General features: G+C 38.3%; 1 protein-coding gene across 1 annotated transcript in view; it reads right to left on the bottom strand.

Moving 5' to 3' along the window:
• Positions 1 to 2,529: 2,529 nt before the first annotated feature.
• Positions 2,530 to 15,097, bottom strand: part of Ube2k (ubiquitin conjugating enzyme E2 K) — a 69,677-nt gene continuing 57,109 nt past the window's right edge. Inside the window, exons 5-7 of the mRNA XM_008833246.2 lie at positions 7,448 to 7,547; positions 3,081 to 3,209; positions 2,530 to 2,792 (exon numbers count right to left, since the gene is read on the bottom strand). Coding sequence (XP_008831468.1) covers positions 2,718 to 2,792; positions 3,081 to 3,209; positions 7,448 to 7,547 — 304 coding nt within the window. The 3' untranslated portion in view covers positions 2,530 to 2,717. The remainder of the gene's footprint in view (positions 2,793 to 3,080; positions 3,210 to 7,447; positions 7,548 to 15,097) is intronic.

The raw sequence follows: 15,097 nt of genomic DNA, 5'->3' as shown, positions 1-15,097 counted from the left end.
AAAAAAAGACAAATTCTCAAACACTGAGAATTATAAAAATAATTTCCACCAGAGTACTTTTAAACTAGGCCTGAACTATTAGTGTCCTTTTCCCAAACAGACTCAATGCCAAAGTAAAAAGCAATTGTCTAAATTTTCTTATTGGGTGAAGTAATTTTTTTTTTTTTTTTAAAAAAAAAAAAAAAAAAAAAAAAAAAAAAACACCAAGGACAGTGAGAAAAATCTATCAGGAAAGGTTAATCTTTTATTATTTTTATTTTATGTGTATGAGTGTATTGCCTGCACGTATGTGAGTGCCCCCATGTTGTGCAATGCCGCAGAGGTCAGAAGAGGGCTTCAGATTCCCCTGGAACTGGAGTTAAGGACGGTTCTTAGCCACCATGTGGGTGCTGGGAATCGAACCTGGGTCCTCTACAAGGGCAGTCAGTGCTCTTAACCGCTGAGCCAACTCTCCAGCCTGACAATTAAGAAATCTTTTAAATCAGGTTCTTGCTTCAGTCACCCAGGCAGCTTGGAACTGATGGCTCTTCTGCAACCCAAGCGCTGGGATTAGAAGGCATGTTCCATCACGCAAAGCTGAAAATAATGGTATCAGTATGTAGGACCTGTCAAATGGAGTATCATCCTTTCCAATTTCCTGGGTGCCGGGGATAGTGAAGTCTGACAAGGCAGACAGGATGGGGCCAGTATGAGGCCAATATGCATAACAATCAAAGCATGATATAGCTGCCTCCAAGAGCAAAGTACGTAATGCTTGACTTTTGTAATCTGAGTTATTTCTCACCTCTCTCAACCACAATTAAATATACCCTGACAATACAGGCAAATAGTAAACTTGATAAATGTGTTTGATACTTTAAATAGCCAAATATTAGTATTACCAAGCCACCCTCCACTTAAAAATTATTCTAACCAACGGAGCAAAACTGTCTATAATTTCACGCAACTGACCTTATATCAGAACATAAAGTATAAGATTTTAGCTATTTAAAATAAATTAGAGAAATTTGTTTCCTTTGGCATTTTTAAAAATAAGCTATAGCAAGGAAAGGATGTGACTGTATAAAGAAATGTATGCAGAAGCAAACATGGAAAAAAAACACAGCAGCTTGTGTAAGTATGCCGGAATATCAACTCTAAGAGTTTACTACTAATCAGCAAAATCTCACAAGTTGTTGGAAGAACCTTCACATCTTTAACATTAGAATATATTTAATAATGGCTCTTTTATTGCTTGTAGTATCAAGATTATTGAAAAGTCAAATGAAGTTATGCTGACTTGATAGGTTCAAAAAGTATTCTCCAAACACATTAATGACTGTAAGATAAATAACACCTGAAGAACGCAAACCTTTTATAATATGACTTGCAATACACAGCCTTACTTTAATTCTGTCTGATCCTATTATGTCTGTTGTTTTCCCATTGGTCCTGAAAATGTAAAAATTGTTACCTCTATGCATCAAACTGCCTACATAAATTCATTTCAACCTTACTAAGATGGTCAAATTAAGTGTTTGCAAAACTAATAATTTTCAAACTTTTGAACTTAGGATGAAATGTGACATTGATATGAATAGGAAGTCTGACTATGTACAAGAGAAGGTAGAGTTTCAATTCTCATATTATCAGAAACATCATAAAGAAAGCTAGATTCTAACACTCCTACCCTATGTACATCTGAGTATGTACAGTGAAGAACTAGCACAGCGTTCAGGTGTCCGTTTGGGGAAGTGCAAATGAAGAAAAGTGGCTTTAAAGAATCTGATAAAAGCAAACCTGAAAGCCCACATTAGGCTAAACACTACTGGAAACAGTTAACTGCATCCTTCAAGTTCTCAGAGAAAAATTTTATCAATTGAAAGATCAATGTCAATTTCACTGAAAAACTAAGTAGGGTCCTTTTATTAAATCTGGGAATACTGCAACATCAAGTATTTACTCTTTTTGCAAGAGAAATAAAATTGGCAGCCCCATTTACATTATTATTTATGTAGGAAACCTTTTAAGAGTGAAGAACTTCGACAAAACGTTCCAAACCTACGACCTAAAAATGGAGCAAGGGACACCATCCCTTAGCACATTTCCCCACCAAACACAGAGAAATGTATCTTTAGAATATGAGCTGTGTATGGTAACCAGGAAAAAATGAGTGTCCCTGTCTGTCCAGGAACCCACAGGAACAAAAAGGCTCTGAATAGGTCACCATCTCATTATCTGAAAATTGTCTAATGCTTAAAATGGTGGTCTTTTCAGCTACCCATCCTAAGAAGTCAAGTACAAGCATGCAAGTAAATTCACAGGCACAGAGGATCCATTTTAGAACAGTTAGGGTAGCTGTGATGCAACACCAACGATTTGAACGGCCCTGACACACTCAAATATTATCTTAATTATTCAACAAAACCCTGAAGCAAACTCACTAGTCTTGTTACACTGCTAAACACTAAAGTAGCATGTTTTGTCCATGGTTTTAGCTTAGCTCAAATAATTTTTACACTATTAAGAAAAAAATTAAAGTATTTCCCCTTTAAATTTACACAGATGTTTAATTAGCTTTATTTACAGAGCAGGGATTTTTTTTTCAGTCTCCAATGGTGCCAAGATAACATCATTAGGCAAGAATGCCAGTTTAAAAGAAATTTATGTAGAATCCTAAAAATAAGATGTTGGTGCTCCTCGGGAAGAGGCAAGCGCAGGTAGCAGCTCCCTATGCCTCAGTCACTCAGAAGCAGTTCTGTCGCAGTCTCTACATCCCATGATTTTGAAGACAAGGCCACTATTACTGCATTCCTATCAAAAAAAAAAAAAAAAAAAAAAAAAAAAATCAAATCTCCAGGTAATGTTCTTAAAACACTGAATCACTGTCTTTAGACAGAAATCATTCTGAAGTACATGAAATGCTTCAAAAACCAATGACTGGAATAAACAATAATAGAAACAATAACCATTGATTTTAATAACAAAACACTTGTTTACCAAAAGTAGACTTTTTAACTTGCCAGCCCACTTGTCCCAAGGTTTGGCAGCAGCAATTAAAAATCAGTGAAGTCGGAATCAGCATTCCCTTGCGTACTTACCCTATCAAAGCCCATAGCACATAGGTTTTCTATTTTTTTGGTGTACTCTGGACTAGAAACTGGTGCTCCAGCATACACGTGTGCCCAAAGTCGAGCTGTTTGTTTGAACATTTCAGGATTTTGTTTGTACTACATGGAGGAAAAAATTAAATAACATGACAATACAGCAATATTTAATATAGTAGCTCAACTCTTAATTGCTTAAGACTGCTTTTTCCAAAGAAAATCAATTTATATTTAAGATGTGACTCTTTTGGGCTGAAGCTGTAGTTCAATGGTAGTATGTACTTATTAAGCCAAAGGCCATGAGTTCAATCCCCAGCACCTCACATGCCAAAAAATAAAATTGTGACTCACTTTATACTACAGATAATATGTCACTCATGAAAGGACTTTAAAATGAAGCTTTGTAGAGATAAGAGAAAAAGGCAAAGGTAGTCTACTTTAATTGCTAAATAAACACCTACTATTAAATGAAGCATTACTGAGATATTCCAATTATCACACAACAGGAAACATCACACAATTAAAACCAGTAGCATGTAAAAAATACATAAACATTAGCTAATTAAATGTAACCAAGATTAGCTAATAAACATTAATTGTTTGTTACAAGCCAAAGCTTAAACTAGGGCTAGAATAAAATTTGATTTTCCTAAAGCTGTATTAGTGCATAGTGATTGAAATAAACCCTACATTCAGAAATCCTAATTCGTGTCACACTTGGGATGACTAAAAAGCTCATAAAAACCAAGCGTGGTGGTGCATGCCTTTAATCCCAGCACCCGGGAGGCAGGTGGATCTCTGAGTTTGAGGCCAGCCTGGTCTATATAGTGAGTTCCAGGACAGCTGGGGCAACAGGGAGGGAGACCTTGTCTCAAAAAGACAAAAAAATAAATAATAAAAATAAATAAATAAAAAGCTCATAAAATATTTCAATTTTCTTTGTGACTTATTTTCCTTTTGGGGGGTGGGGGGTTCTTTTTGAGACAGGGTCTCCCTGTAGCTCCAGCCGGCCTGGAACTCTCTATGTAGACCAGGCTGGCCTCAAACTCACAGAGATTCCCCTGCCTCTGCCTCCCAAGTGCTGGGATTAAAGGCAGGCGCCACCACACCCAGCTGTGATTTACTTATTTTCATTCTATGAGTATAACTGTTTTGCTGGCATGTATCCAAGTACACCCATGTACGCAATGCCTGTAGAAGCCAGAAGAGTGCAAAGATCCTCTGGAACTGGAGTTATAGGTAGTTGTAAGCTGTCATGTGCTTGGAATAGAACCTGGGTCTTCTGTAAGAGCAACTAGTGATTGTAGCTGTTGAATCATCATGTCTCCAGTCCTAGGAGAGTACTTATAGATAGTAAAAGCTGCCATATGCATTGGAAGAAGGTAAGGAAAAATCATTTGTAAACACTCTGGAACCACCAGCAATTAATAAAGTATAAATTAACAACTTCAATTCATTTTAATATTTATTATTAAAGTTATTTTTTATTTTTTTTTAATTTTATTTTTTGTCTTTTTGAGACAGGGTCTCCCTGTGGCTCCAGCTGGCCTTGAATTCACAGAGATCTGCCTGCCTCTGCCTCCCAAGTGCTGGGACTAAAGGTGTGTGCCACCACTCCCGGATATTAAAGTTACATTTTTTAAGGATTCTTTAAAGTTTTATTCTTTTTGTGTGTCTGTTTATACACACACACACACACACACACACACACACACACACACACACACACACACGCACGCTACCCACAAAGGCCGGAAGAGAGCTTGGGATCCCCTAGAGATGGAGCTACAAGCAGGTGTGAGCCACCCAATGTAGGTGCAGGAATCTGAATTCCAGTCCTCTCTGCAAGAGCAGCAAGCTCTCTTAACCACTGAGCCATCTCTCCAGCCCTAAGACAGAGGAAGACTGAATACTGTTTTCTCTGCCTCCCTTACTCTTTCCCAGTGCATTGTTTCCTTCTATTCTTCCCTCCTTTCTACTTTCTCTCCCTCCCTTGCTCCCTCTTTTCTATTTATTTATTTTTGGTCTTTTTGAGACAGCTCTCCTTATAGCCCCAGTTGGCCTGGAACTATGTAGACCAGGCTGGCCTTGAAGAGATCCACCTGCCCCTGCCTCCTGAGTGCTGGGATTAGAGGCATGCGCCACTGCTCCCCATCTTTTGAAAGAAAAGGTTAACACTATGTAGCCCTGGCTGGCCTGGAACCCAGAGATCCACCTGCGTGCTGGGATTACAGGTGTGTGCCATCAAACCTGGCTCTAATCAAAGTACTATAACTACCTTTAATGTTTTAAAGACGGATATGCTACTATTATATATGAGTGATATGAAATAGCTAATGGTTTAGTCATTAATTCATAACAAAATTATTTTTTAACTATTCTAGGTGGTAAAGTTTTATTTAAATCTCAATCTTTTGAGAAATCAAAGCTAGACTTTTCAAGTCTGTATTCTGCTACTAAATATATTAACATGCACAAAATATAAAAAGTCACAATTCCAAGAACTCTAAGTCTAGTAATAGAACTAAGGATGAATTTGTTTTTTGAAAATGACTGGCCTTTAAGAGCCGGGCGTGGTGGCACACACCTGTGTCCCAGCACTTGGGAGGCAGAGGCAGGCAGATCTCTGTGAGTTCAAGGCCAGCCTGGTCTACATAGTGAGTTCCAAGACAGCTGGGGCTACAGGGAGACCCTGCTTCAAAAAAAAGACCAAAAAAAAAAAAAAAAAAAAAAAGACTGGCCTTTAATCACAGCACTTGGGAGGCAGAGGGAGGTGGAGCTCTATGAGATCAAGGCCAGCCTGGTCTACATAGTAAGCTCCACGACAGCCAGGGCTACATAGTGAAACCCAGTCTCAGGGGAAAAAAAAAAAAAAAAAAAAAAAAAGAAAAAAGTTTCAAAAAGAGAATGCGAGAGAAAGAGAAGAAAGAGAAGAGAGAGACAGAGAAAGACATGAGATGCTGTGACTTATTTCATGAACTTGATAATGATCATAGAACAGAAGTTTTACAAGGTTTTGGATTCTGCCTTCAGTTTTAATGATGCTGTGCCAGAGTAGCCAAGGCACATCCATACAGAGCTATGCAGTTTCACATGGGTTCTTGGGCTCAGGAAAGACATCAAACATGAGCAGCTATCCATGAGAGTGTAGGTACTGTAATCATCCAAGTGAGCGTATATAATGGAAAGTAAAGAGAAACACAGTAGAACCAAGAAGCTTACTTTAAAGGAGAAAAAAGAAATATTGTAGGAAATCAAGAATCAATTCTAAGCGTAGAAAAAGAAGAGGGAAGTAGTTCACAAATTAAGAGATGAGGGGCTGGAGAGATGGCTCAGAGGTTAAGAGTACCGATTGCTCTTGCAGAGGACCCAGGTTCGATTCCCAGCACCCACATGGTGGCTACGAACCATCCCTTAACTCCAGTTCCAGGGAAAGATGAAGCCCTCTTCTGACCTCTGTGGCATTGCATGACACAGGTGCACTCACATACACGCATTCATACACATAAAATAAAAATAATAAAATTAAAAAAGAAAACAGATTAAGAGAAGAAAAGATACTGGTTCAGGAACAACAAAAACATTCAGTAAATCATACTAGCATAAAGTAGAGGCTGGTAGACTGTCTTAAACAGATAGGTATTAGTAATTTAAGACTTTCAAGCCAGTCTCTGTTCAATGCTGCCACTGTGACTAGAAAGCAAAATAAACAAGTGAATATAACTGTGTTCCAACAAAACATTACCCAACCCTGCCAGTCTGGATGTAACACGACTATCCCAAGAGGTTTAAAAAGATACTCTATTCAAGAAATTAGAAAAATGACTGGTAATGCTCAGCTCTTGGTAGTAAGTTATTAAAATGATCACCAGGAAGTACTCAAGGTTATATGAAAGGGTACATAAATATAAGCATGACCTGTGAAAAAAATGTTAGAGAATCTAGATGGTAGAAATATGGGTGATCACTGTAATTCTTTTGACTATGCATTTCGAAACTTTCACAAATTAAGAAAATAGATCTGTCATGTAGCTAGTGAACACGAGGTTTCATAAAATTTTAATTTTGGGGGGCTGGACAGATGGTTCAGCAGTTAAAAGCACTTGATGTCTTGCAGAGGACCTGAGTTTGGTTCCCAGCACCCACATCAGATGGCTCACCCCTGCCAGGGAGATCAACTGCCTCTGGCCTCTGTGAGTACCTGCATTCACTCACTCATTTTTATACTGACAAAATTACTACAAAAAGAAATCATTTCCAAATGTAGTCCCAATACAGAATGCTCATACGATAATATCACAAATATTTAACAGACCCTACACACAGGTAATTAGAAAGTTTTCCAAAAACAGTCTTCTTACCTGATTTGCTACTACTGCATCTTGTGGGTCATCTGGTTCTGCAGCTGCCAACAGTGCTTGCAATGACAATAATACCGTGCGCAGAGTCATTGCTGCTGCCCTAAATGTCAAAATATGAAAATAGTCCACTTAAGACGACTCTGAATAATGAAACAGAAGTTACAGAAATATGCGTGCATTTTTGCCAATTTTTTGTTCTTTACAGATGAATCTATTTCTGTGACAATTCAAATAATCTCATCCTGAACTGACCTTTCTTGTCACTATTACCTTTCTTATAAGTTTTATCTACCAACTTAATTTTTATTCTTATGATGCCATAAGATAAACTGATAAACTATTAACACTAACAACCTGTGGAACTCTCTTTTTTTTTTTTTGGTCTTTTTAAGACAGGGTCTTCCTGTAGCCCCAGCTGTCCTGGAACACACTATATAGACCAGGCTGGCCTTGAACGCACAGAGATCCACCTGCCTCTGCCTCCCGAGTGCTGGAATTAAAGGTGTGTGCCACCAAGCTCTGCCCGGAACTCTCTTTTAATGGCACACTAAAGACAAATGAGATACTATGGCCCGGAACTCTCTTTTAATGGCACACTAAAGACAAATGAGATACTATCAAATATCTTCCATTTTAAAAATATGTGAAATCAGCCCCTAAATTACAAAATAGGACTAATTTTTATTTAACATACATCACTTGGAGCTAGAAAGAAGGTTTAGTGGTTAAAAGCACTTGCTGCTCCCACATAGGATCCAAATTTGGTTCCCAGCACCAAGGTAGGAGCAGCCATCTGTACCTGCAGCTCCAGGGGACCTGATGCTTTCTGGTCTCAACTGGGCACCCACATGTCAAGTACACAGATTACACACACATACACATAATTTAAAATGAACCTTTTAAAAATATATATAACTTAGGCCTTTAATCCCAGCACTTGGGAGGCAGAGGCAAGCAGATCTCTGTGAGTTCCAGGCCAGCCTGGTCTACATAGTGAGTTCCAGGCCAGCTGGGGCTACAGAGAGACCCTGTTTCAAAAAGACCAAAAAAAAAAAAAAATCACAACTTACATTTCCAAATATACTTACAAGAACCTTTGTTATTACGAAGCAATTATTTTCCTAGAATAGGTATCTACCTATCTACCTACCAAGATTCTTGGCATTTCTTTTAAAAATGTGTTTTATCAACTGATACTGAAATATTTATAAATGTAAAAAAATAGAATGCTGATATTTATTGGAGACTATAGCAGTATACTGTACTTTTACTATTACTTTTGTATTATTAGGGAATAAACCTAAGGCCTTATGAAGGCAAATACTCTATAACTGAGCTATCACCCTAGCCCCACTATGCTCATTTTTTACAACACAAATTATTCAAACCGTCTGTTCTGATTGAGCTCCTAATTTGAAGAGGAAAAACAAAACCGTACACACAAAAAATTCATCTCAGTGACTAGTTTTTCAGTTTTACCATGGCTAATACATAAACAGGCAATCCTAGATGTTTCATGGAAAGAATTAACTTGTTAGAAACAACATGTGCTAAGATGGTTTCTTCACTAAAATGTTATTCCAACTAATAGTACCAGAAGGATTAGAGAACTTGTATTTTCTGAATATTTTCTCATTTTATTTTAGGTGTTTGAGTGTAGTGCCTACATATATATAAGTGCACCCATGTTGTGCAATGTGTACAAAGTTCAGAAGAGGGCATCAGATCCCCTGGAACTGGAATTATGGACAGTTGTTAGCAGCAATACGGGTGCTAGGAATCGAACTCAGGTCCTCTGCAAGAGCAGCCAGTGTTCTTAACTGCTGAGCCATCCCCTCCAGCCCCAGAACTTGTTTTTTGCAATAGGGTCTGGCTATGTAGCTTAGAATGGGTAGAACTTGTAATCTTCTTCTCTCAGCCTCCCACATACTAAAATTGCAGGAGTGTATACTTGTGCACAGCTGACCTGGGGACTTGTAAGGAATGAGATTCTCCTTATCCCAGACCCACTGAATCAGAAGCTGGGCATGTTTTAACAGATTGTCCAAGTGACTCTTGATGCAACACAACATCTGAAAAATGCTATCCTTTACAGTTTATGTTAAGGGACAAAGGCTGTTCTATACCAGTGAAATTAAATAAGATGTAGCTCTGTATTTTAATAATTAAGAAAAAAGTTCTACTACATTTCATTCTTTAAAATGATGTTAAGAAAACTAGGCTCCAGCGGGCATGGTGGCACACGCCTTTAGTCCTAGCACTCAGGAGGCAGAGGCAGGCAGATCTCTATGAGTTCAAGGCCAGCCTGGTCTACTTAGGGAGTTCCAGGCCAGCTAGAGCTACAGAAGACCCTGTCTCAAAAAAGACCAAAAAAAAAAAAAAAAGAAGAAGAAGAAAACTAGATTCCAATCAGTCGTGGTGGTTCACGCCTTTAATCCCAGCACTTGGGAGGTAGAGGCAGATCTCTTGAGTTTTGAGGCCAGCCTGGTCTACATAGAGAGATCCAGGCCAACTGGGACTACTGGGAGACTCTGATGAGGCCCAGGAAATGGCTCAGTGGATAAAAAGAAATTGTCAGGCAGACCTGAAGACCTGAGTTCACTCCCTAGAACCCCCATAAAGTTGGAAGGAGAGAACCAACTCCACAATGTTGTCCTATGAACTTCTCACGTGCAGCTTTGTATACTCACCTGCACACACACACAAAGTAATATACAGGGAATAAGCTAGGCATGGTGGCACATGCCTTTAATCCCAGCACTTCAGGGGCAAAGGTAGGTAGATCTCTTTGAGACTGAGGCCAGCCTGGTCTACATAGTGAGCTCCAGCCAGCTGGAGCTACAGGGAGACCCTCTCTCAAAAACACACACAAAAAATCCCCAAAACAAAAAATCCCCAAAATAATAAATTGAATAAATTTAAATTTTTTAAATAAACAGAATTAAATATTTATAACCAAATATAGCCCTTAAATGTTCACACTTGTTTTTCCATTACCACCATGAACATGGAAATCTTTTCCTTAAGAAGCGTGTATTACTAATTTCATTTTATGTATGAGAAATTTCTAAGGCAATGTTTAAGACATATTCACATTTAAAACTAGTCTAGAGCTGGATGTGGCTGCACACACCTTTAACCCCTACACTCAGGAAGCAGAGGCAGGCTTCTGAGTTCAAGTCCAGCCTAGCAATATAGCAAGTTCTACATCAGCTGGGGCTACAGAGAGACCCTATCTCAAAAAGGCCAAAAAGAAGAAGGAAAAAAAAAAAAAAAAAAAAAAAACCTAGTGTAGATCTATCAGCAAAAAGCTGATTTACATTACCAAACCAAACACACAAAAAGGACAAAAAAAAAAAGACAAAATAACAAAAATGGATCATGAAACACTGAAGCTGGCTACCTAATACTTGCTCCCTTTTTTTCCTTTTATGGTGTAAAGAGAAAATCCAATACTAACACTGAGCTGACTGAACACAACAAGGACTTTTGCCCACCCTTCCTGTTTTGTTTATTACTGAGATGGCACCTCACTGTATAAACTAGGATGGCACTGAACTCATGATCTTCCTACCTCAGCCTCTCAAATGATGGGATCGCCACCTTGCTTAACTTATGTAGTTTTTAAAGTTCTTTTGTTATTTTTTAAAACGGGGCTTAGTAAATATTTTATTTTTATTATTATTTTATATGTATGAGGGTATCGCCTGCATGTATTTAAGTGCACCACGGGCATGCACCACCACACCCAGCAAACTTAGTTTATTGCATACATGTATGATATTCAATAAAAAAGAAAAATGTTTAATGTCATTAATCAATGATAAAAACTGACACTTTTAAATAACTGCTGAAATAATCAAAAGTTTGGACCTACTACTACAGAAACTTTATCTTTCATAGTATTCATATTATACTTTATTGTTCTACATTAATTTTTAAAATCTAAATTCATTAATGTGAAAAATTACAATTGAAAACATTCTTATATTCTATTCATCCTTTTTACAAATTCCTCTTAAATTCCTACTACACTGAGGTTTTCAGGATTTTTTTTTTTTTTTTTTTTTTGGTCTTTTTGAGACAGGGTCTCCCTAGCTGGCCTGGAACTCACAGAGATCCACCTGCCTCTGTCTCCTAAGTGCTGGGAATAAAGGCATGTACCACCACGCCTGGTCCTGGTTTTCAGGATTTTTATATGTGTAATTTTTTTTAAAGAAGTCCCAACAGGCAAACAGGGGTATGAAATTTTCAAAATGTGATAGTTGGGGACCTGCAAGTTGTCTTATGACTTTCACATACACCATGACACTTGTGCTCACATATCATGTGCATACCTATCACACAATAAAAATTTTTAAAACATTTTTAAGGTGTCAATCTTTGCTAATTAGAAGATAGTTACAGGTAAGTCATTATCTCCCAAGTCTACTCAAGGGGCTAGAGCTCAAATGGTATAGCCCTTGTCTGACATTCACAGGACCCACCCAAAAGTCAATCACCACCAATGAAAAACAAACAAATAAAAAACTATCTTCAGCTTATTAACAGTACCTAACATAGCTGCTGAAAATGGGTTGAGTAAGACAAAGCCAGAAACTGGGAGGAGACAAGCTGCTGCAGGCTCCCAGGCAGTAAGATGGCTCAACAGGTTAGAGGTGTTCACTACCAAGTCTGACAACTGACTTTGATTCTCAGGACCCACATGGTAGAAAGAAGGACTCCTACAAGTTGTCCTCTAACCTCTGTATAAATAAAGGACTGGAGAGATGGCTCAGCAATTAAGAGCACTGGCTGCTCTTGCAAAATACCAGGGTTTCCCACCACCCACATGGAACTAACAACCATCCCTAACTCCAGTTCAAGGGGAGCTGACACCCTCTTCTGACCTCTGAGGGCACTGCAAGACACGGGTACACTTACATTACTTGCAGGAAATACACCCATACACATAAAAACAGTGTAAATAAATAAGTTATGTGTAAATTGTTGCCTTATAAAGGGGAAGACATGAAATTTGATTAGCTCATCTATGAAATATAAATGGAACAGAAACAGTCCAAGACTTATCCCTGTGGCATGGGAAGACCAGGTTAAGGAGTAGATACAGGGAAGGAAAACCTGAACAAATGTCCTGGAAGTCAAGTAAAAAATGACTCTAATACTGCAAGTATACACTTGTATCGTTATTGTTGAATCAAGTCTTAAGGGGCCATGAAGAAAACATTATAGATAAAAATACTGAAACTTGGGGCTGGAGAGATGGCTCAGTGGTTAAGAGCACTAGCTGCTCTTGCAGAGGACCTGGATTCGATTCCCAGCAACCACATGGCAGCCAATAACTTTAACTTTAACTTGAGTTCCAGGGGATCTGACACCTTCTTCTGACCTCCTTGGGCATTATGTAATACAGGTGCACTTATACACATGCAGGCAATACACTCATATACATAAAATAAAAATAAATATTTTAAAAAACAAAAAATAAGCTGAGCGTGGTGGCGCATGGCTTTAATCCCAGCACTTGGGAGGCAGAGGCAGAGGCAGAGGCAGGTGGATCTTTGTGAGTTCAAGGCCAGTTATTTTGATATATCACAGTGAAAGATTTATCGTCCTCTTTTTTTTTTTTTTTTTTAAAAAAAAAAAAAAAAAAAAAAAAAAAAAAAAAAAATACTGAAACCTACAAATTTAAGAGAAAATAAAGTTAAAAATATTCCAAAATAGAGGCTGGAGAGATGGCTCCACAGTTAAGACCACTGGCTGTTCCTGCAGAAGACCTGGGCTCTGTTTCCAGCAGTTACAAAGTGGGTAACTATCCCTAAATCCAGTTCCGGGGGGATCCAATGCTTCTTCTGGCCTCTGCAGACACTGCAAGCACATGGTACACTTACATGCATGCAGGCAAAACACTCATACATAAGGGGGAAAAAAAGAATATTCCAAAATAGAGAGGCAGGATTTACTTAGATGTGCTATCAAGATGGAAAAAGAACTAAGATAGTAATTCTAGTCTGTTTATACACATTAAATAAACCAAACTGCCCATATACTAAATATCATCATTCTTGTTTCCAAAAAAATTTGGGGGGGGGGGCTTTTTGAGACAGAGTCTCTCTGTAGCCCCAGATGACCTGGAACTCACTATGTAGACCAGACTGGCCTAGAACTCACAGAGATCCCTCTGCCTCTGCCTCCCTACTAAAGGTGTATGCCACCACAACTGGCCTTGTTTCAACATTTTCAAATATCACTTTTTCTTTCTTAAGGAATTAAAACATAGTTTAAAAACACTAGCACTTGAGAGGCCAGGTGGTATACACGCTGTATTCCCAGCAACTGGAAGGCAGAGGCAGGGTCATTTGTGAATTCGAGGCTAGCCTGCTCTACATAGTGAATTCCAGGCCAGCCAACACTACACAGTGAGAGCCTATCTCAGAAAAAAACAAAAACAATAATGGCACTAACACATAACTTCCAGAAGATTAGACCTCTATGCACTCTTGCCAAATGATCCTGCTTTCCCACATCTCTTCATATCCCGCTCCCCCCATTTCTGAGACAGTGCAGTCTCACTATGCAGTCCATATGTGGAATCACAGATGTGAACTATCTTGCTCAGATTTGTTTTATAATTCTGGATAGTTTTTTCATTAATAAAATTATGTGCTAAATGAGTAACTGTGCTAAATGAGTAACTGCTTTTTAATTACTATACCACCACCATCAGATTTACCATTGTTAGACTATGCCAGGCTCCATTCTAAGAAAATTACATAAACCAACCTATTTAACTATCTCACCCCAATGAAGAAAACATTAACTTTATCAAACAAATGTGTTTATTACCACACAGTTTAACAATGAAAGAATCAGGACTTAAATTTGATGGCTACAGTAGAGGAACTCTTAAAACACTCAACTGTTACCTAAGTAATGGGTACACTACTGTAACCCAGCACTAGGAGGACCTCCACTTCAAGGCTAACCTGGGCTCCATAGCAAAACTTTGTTTCCAAAACAATTTTTTTTTAATTAAAAAAAAAAACAAGGGCCAGTGAGATGGTTCAGAGGGTGAAGGTATTTAAGGCCAAGCCTGATAACCTATGTTTGATCCCTAGGTCCCAAATGGTGGAAGGAGAGAGTGGACTCCCAAAGGTTGTCCTCTGACCTTCATACATGCAAAATGGCATGGCTTATGCACTCACAAATACACATGCTAGATAAATCTAATTTAAAAAAAAAAAAACAAGAAATATATAAATAAAATAATCAGATAAATCAAGTGAAAGAAAGCCTTATGTAAAAGAAAATACCACTTACAAAAAGTATGCCTTAGCCAGGCGTGGTGGCGCACGCCTTTAATCCCAGAGGCAGAGGCTGGCGAATCTCTGTGAGTTCAAGGCCAGCCCAGTCTACATAGTGAGTTCCAGGACAGCTGGGGCTACAGGAAGACTCTGTCTCAAAAAGACCAAAAAAAAAAGTATACCTTGAAATTGGAGACCCTTAACTACTCAATACTTCTAACAATTTTATTGCCTATATTTCACCTGAGTGAAGAGTACTGCTTCAATATTTACTTTCTTAGTACTGCTTCAATATCTACTTTTCTTACAAATACCTTCCTGTGATAAGAAGCAACTTCACCAAAAT

The sequence above is a fragment of the Nannospalax galili genome, unplaced genomic scaffold (genome assembly GCF_000622305.1).
Source record: "Nannospalax galili isolate Female #2095 unplaced genomic scaffold, S.galili_v1.0 scaffold236, whole genome shotgun sequence".
NCBI lineage: Eukaryota > Metazoa > Chordata > Mammalia > Rodentia > Spalacidae > Nannospalax > Nannospalax galili.
Note: the sequence above shows the minus strand (reverse complement) of the source record. Positions and strands in the feature narration are given on the sequence as shown.